Source organism: Misgurnus anguillicaudatus, chromosome 7 (genome assembly GCF_027580225.2).
Source record: "Misgurnus anguillicaudatus chromosome 7, ASM2758022v2, whole genome shotgun sequence".
In the NCBI taxonomy this organism is placed as follows: domain Eukaryota; kingdom Metazoa; phylum Chordata; class Actinopteri; order Cypriniformes; family Cobitidae; genus Misgurnus; species Misgurnus anguillicaudatus.
In genome coordinates this window covers 7,118,633-7,124,632 of record NC_073343.2, presented here as the reverse complement: position 1 = coordinate 7,124,632, position 6,000 = coordinate 7,118,633, and the positions used below count along the sequence as shown (strand labels likewise).

The following is a 6,000-nucleotide window of genomic DNA, read 5'->3' as shown; positions in this document are numbered from 1 at the left end:
GGTATGCCTATATATTAACTGAACACAGTATGAGAGATAGGCCTCAGGTAAATATGTAAAAAGTATGAGAGAAGGTGTCTGCACTAAGTGCAATTTGTAGTAAGCATTTTTGTGAACAGGGGTTAGGTAAAATAGTCAGAAGTGATGGTTGGTCATACAGAAGTGATGGTATACTGCCATCTTTTGCCCAAAACAAAACATACAAAAATCATTGTGAGGCTGTGGTGTTAGTTGAGGCGCAAAACGTTCAAATATTTTTTATAATTATTTAATTTATTATTTGCGTTCCTTTGTTCATATCTGAATTTTATGTCAGCAAATTGGAGAAAATACAACCTAAGCTACTTCTGAAAGTTTCCCTGATGGTGGAGAGGATGTGTCATCTTTATAATTGTGTATATATATTAGTTAAATCTTAAAATAAACACATGAGCACCTTATTTTACTCGTTGTATTCATATTCATTATTAAAAATGTGAAAAACATCTGTGTTAATCTGAGTTAAAGAAATACTTAAAAGGGAAGGAGTAACAGGTGTGCTTAACACAATGAAGGAAAGCACAACAAATAAAGAGACATTTGGAGGACACACTGGAATTTTAAGCAGCTAAACGTTTGCTTACAGTCACGTGACGTGAAAGGAAACTCGTTGGAAATACGCCTAGCACGCGCCCTGTCAAAGCATCTACAATGAAAATCATCAAAATGAACAGGTTAGGTTTTATACTTTATATAATTACAAAATCCATCACTATAGTCGTATATACCTACTTGTTCTTTCATTAAGTGTTTTGCGATTGTATACTTCATTTCATGTCTTCGTAAGTTTGTCAAAAAATGTACCTATTTATACCTGCTTGTTAGACACGTTACATGACCAATTTTCTTAAATTACTTCCTTTTTATGATATCCAGTGTGCGAACAACGACGCATAACTACCACAGTATAACTTAACGTTACTGTATGATGCATAGTAGGAGAATCTAGTCACGACTGTTTCCCGCAACTTTGTACAAAAAACATGGTAATGACGTCACATACATGAATTAATTAATAGACGTTATTGCGTTCAGTATTGAATTAATGTCAGATTATTGCTGTGAATGACGAACATGCTATTTAATGACTACTTATCCCATGTTTGCTCTCCATTGTTTTTTGTTTTATTTCCTTATGTTTTAGTCAGTCGCAGTTCCTTCTTACGTCACTTCGGGGCGCCCTCGTCGTACTAGAGCAAGTACGCACATGCGTACTGTTCAAAAGCGGCGATTTAATTCTCCTGACAAATTAAAAGACATGCATTTAAATTTGTATATATTTGGAATTATGTATATTAAACGTATTGCATGTGTCTTGCTTTTTTATAAAGAGCTTGATCTGTGTAAGTACATGATTCTAACCTTCACATACGTCTGCAATGCAGTTTGCAAATGTTCGTTAGTTTTGGGGAAACACATTAATTTGAATTATGCTAATGCTGTAACGACTGCACTTGCAAAAACGCAACCCAGTACAGCAGGATTGTCAGGTTTTTTGCGTACGCAAATCTGTGCAGGAGTCTCAGGACAGCGGCGTGTTGCCAGATCTTTGTAACTTTGTATGCTTATAATGGATTCTGTTTACATGCAAAAAGCGTGCGTCGCCTTCCAAATCAGTAATTCCAAACAAAAATGTATGCATACGCACACAGCTATAAGCATTAAATTGTAAAATAAACAATAACACATCATTCACGCTTCCACCAGTCCAAGAAAGAGGGTTTGGCAACCCCTATACTATTTGGCAGGGCGTTAGCGGCGGAAGCAGTAAAATTGTATGTGATTGGCTGTCGACTTCATACAGAGCATGCAGAGCTGCGCATACCGAACGACATCAAAGTTCCACGAAAGCAAACGTGACTTCGAGTCGCTCTCGGGGTACTTTAATGTAATAGGCCGATCAAACTGTGCAGTTTCTCGTGAAGTCGCATACGCCTGTCATTGTTTGTAGGCGGAACAGAAATGTGCGACTGTGTGATTGGCTGTCGGGCTAAAAGTGGGGGCTGTTCGGCTGCGTGTGATTGGCTGTCGGCAAAACCGATGGGGCTGATCGGGGGGACGGAGGGGAACTGTTTAGCAGATCAGCTGGTCTCTGCAGATATCTGACTCTTGCAAAACAATGTAGAGAGAAAAGTGCTGAGTGCCAGAATCATCGTGAGGAGAATCACCGGACCAAACACACACACACACCCCTGCGGACAAACTGTTCCGGCGCGTTGAAGATTTTTAACCGGCCGTGCCACCTGCTTCAGCGCGGCACTGCAGTATCTTATCTTCAGTCTCATCATCTGTGTGTTTCTCCCTTTGCTATTTCACATTTCAGTGATGCGAAAGCGGAAAGACAACGCAGATCATGATAACTCGTTTACGACGTTGCTGGACGGCAGATCCGATCTAAAGCATTGCAACAAAAACACAGAAGCTGCTTCAGAAGCAGAAGGTTCGGGGAAAGCAATGGGAAGACGGTACAAGAGGTGAGACTGAATCAATGCATAACCAGTATTAGACTGACTGCTGGTGTTCACAAAAAAATGTCACATAGGGCTGTATACCTGTTCTTATCGCTGTTAAGTTTCTGAAAAGCTTGCCCACAATTTGCTTGTCTTTTATAGTGCCATGCATTTCTGTCATTATCTCACAACATATATTATATTTCAAGATTTGGTATATAAATATTACATTTGAATGGTATTGGTGCTGAAGTTAATGCGGTTTCTCTTCTATCATGAGATCATAGTAGTTAGAAACTATGTCATGACATGAAGCCACAAATTATTGCTTTCTTTGATTGAATCACATTCTCAGGTGACTTGGGATAGGATTGAGGCTGCAGAACAAGCGTAGCAACTTTTGGGTGGGGTGTGAAGTCATTGTTATATCTGTGTAATGCTTGGAGAGACCACATCTGATTTGTTTGCAGGACATTTCCAAATGTCTCTAGAATCATGATGGGTTTTTTCCCAGGTTTTTTCCATGTCTTTGGCACCATTGTAAAGAAGTTTTAAGGCACAATTGCCACACAACTGCATACATCACGTCACAGCAAGGTCATCGCAATTTGTGTAATCATACTGGCCTTATAGTAGCTCATTTGTCTTGAGTAGATTAAAGTGTATTAAAGGGAACCTTTCACAAGGCTTTTTTAAAATGTCATAAATCTTTGGTGTCCCCAGAGTACGTATGTGAAGTTTAGCTCAAAATACCATATTGAGAATTTATTATAGCATGTTTAAATTGACACTTTGTAGGTGTGAGCAAAAAATGTGCTGTTTTTGTGTGTTATTTTAAATGCAAATGAGCTGATCTCTGTACTAAATGGCAGTGCCGTGGTTGGATAGTGCAGTTTAAGGGGTGGTTTGATCCCCTTCTGACATCACAAGGGGAGCCAAATTTCAATTTTCAATTTCACATGCATGCACTGGGTTGTTAATTTTCACATTTTCTAGGTTGATACAAGCACCGGGACCCAATTATAGCACTTAAATATGGAAAAAGTCTGATTTTTATTATATGTCCCCTTTAAACATTGTTCAAACAGGTTGAATATTATAAACAAAACCCAGTTATATTCACATTTTAGGAGTGTTGAAGAAAAATTATAATAGTATAATAAAATCAGGGAAAACCAGTAAAACTAGTAGAAAACTAAACTACATAATAGAAAAATCTGTATTGTTAAGCAATAGCAACAAGGGTTGCTTCTAAAGATATCTCTATAAACTTCCTCGAAACAAAGCTTAGTCATACGGTTCATTGACTTCACTACTAAATTTAAACTAATGTTACTCTGGATCTCTATGAGGGTTCTTAAAAACTGTTTGAACTGTTATCTAGGTACTTTTCTGCTTGTGATTCACGTCATCGGGTGCAGGATTCGTTTACATTGTAATGGCAGGCCTAAAAGTATAAAGGCCAAAACATTGCTCTCAGTTGTAAGCTAGCGGAATCATATTTCTGTTTTTCGTGTCTGTACTAGATATTTATGGTGTGTTGATTGGACAGTGTTTTAAGCAGTAGAAGACCGAGGTGTATGTATGTACTGTTGATGGCTTTCATCTAACCGGTCCATTCTGTTTCGTTCTGGTTTAGCAATATGGCTTTTAGAATTTGGCAAAGCTGTTCATCATGACTTGGCCCAGACAGAATCTGCAAAATGTGTTCACTTATTTTATGCTGATCTTAGGAGAAAATATGCTGCAATATTTTTAAGATAGTAAGGATGATGTAATGAAGAGCAACAGCAACTAACAAGAGGCAAGACGAACAAGGGTTGCACACCACAGCTAACACATAAAAGTGCACATGTTTCATTGCTAAAAAACAAATACAATGTGTTCGCTTGGTTTACGGTTAAAAACACTTTATTTACAGATGACAGCATTATATCACGTTTCTTGACCGGCTCATCAAGTGGAAATTCACACTTTTTTCATTTTGAGTGAATTACCTGTGACCTTTGACCCAAGGGTCAGTCAGTGTCACTGTGCATTGGATTTGGGTTATATATAGGTGGCAATAGTTAAAATTAGTCTAGATTTCTGGTCCGGTATGCTTGGATTAATCAGGCTTACAGGTGGATTTAACTAAAATAATGTTACTCAACATTTCACTCAGCTGATGACTCACAGATGCCAAGAATTAAATATTTCAAGTCTTGCGTTACAAAAGATGTCTCTCACCACATTAACATTAAAAGGGTCTCCACGTTCAAACTGAAACGCTACTCTACTACTGCACTGTATCCCATACCACGGTAACCGGACTCCCCTCCGGATCGGTATGAGTCTGGGGTATTAAGTACGGGGCTGCTCATGTGTCTGACACAGGAGCCACTACTTATTGGTCTGGTTGCAGTGACCCTTGTGCTGAAGACTCGGTTCAAGGTTAACCGGTTCAGTTCGGGTTTAATTTACAAGATTTGCTTAGTCTGGGAAATTCAATTTAAAGAATTTTCCTTGAGAGTATCATAGATACGCTTGTTTCATTGCATTTCCCTGTTCTGGAGGCAAATGTGAAGATGGGGAGGGGTGGACTGACTTACCCTTTAGCCTAAATAATGAACCCCTGCTTTCTTCGAAACCATGTCAGTTATTTACTCTGCATAATTCAACCTGAAATTCTGGTCCGTTCTTGTTCTTATACTGGATAAGTGAGCTCCAGATCAAACACAGACACATCTAAACTTGACAATTTGCTTTCTTATTTTAGCTCCGCTTGTGAAGTGTATTGTGTTTGAAAGAATATGCATCTTGATAGTGTCGTCTTTAAAGACTCTGAAATTAAATTTGCAACCTGCTTACTAGGAACCATGGTATGGGCTTAAGTAAACTGGGAGAACAGGAATCAATTTTAAAAAGATTTGTCCAAAGCAACTTGCAGTGCATTCAGTCTATAAATTTTATCATTGGGTGTCTTTCCTGGCTATCAAACCCAAGACCTTTGCACTGTTAATGCAATGCTTTATCAATTGACCTACATAATCACGACGGTCATCTATGAAGACATGTTCTTCCTCAGAATAGAGCCATTATAGGGTGGTGAAATGGCAGAATTGGTTCTCACCTTAACCCATCTGAAGATCCTGGGTCAGTTTGAGAGCAATACTGGGCACTGCTGTCACGACTGCTTAGTAAGATCTGTTATGTGGTTGGAGTGAAAGAAGAGATGAGTGAAAGGGAAGAAAAAGTGAGAGAGGGGAAGTGGAGAGCCTGAGACACAGCACGTGTCTCTTTTCACCCTCTGGAGTGCCGTGTCTACAGTTACATGTGTCCTTCACAGGCCCATGTTTTTATTATCACAGTGTAGTTCAACTTTAGGGGAGGCGGTGATCCATGCGATTTCACCATCAGCTGTTCTTAAAACACAACATTAACTTAATAATTACATGGTTTACTTTGCTAATATCTGTCCTTGTTTTATGTACAGTTAAGTGAACATCATTTTAAACATAGCAATAAGTGT

The 6,000-nt window shown here is 38.7% G+C and overlaps 1 protein-coding gene across 2 annotated transcripts in view; it reads left to right on the top strand.

The window, feature by feature from the left end:
• The first annotated feature begins 554 nt into the window (after positions 1-554).
• abhd12 (abhydrolase domain containing 12, lysophospholipase) overlaps positions 555-6,000 on the top strand; it is a 29,468-nt gene continuing 24,022 nt past the window's right edge. For both annotated transcript variants that reach the window (XM_055171690.2, XM_055171691.2), the window contains exons 1-2: positions 555-713; positions 2,363-2,513. In XM_055171690.2, the coding sequence (XP_055027665.1) occupies positions 2,365-2,513 (149 nt within the window). In that variant the 5' untranslated portion in view covers positions 555-713; positions 2,363-2,364. The remainder of the gene's footprint in view (positions 714-2,362; positions 2,514-6,000) is intronic.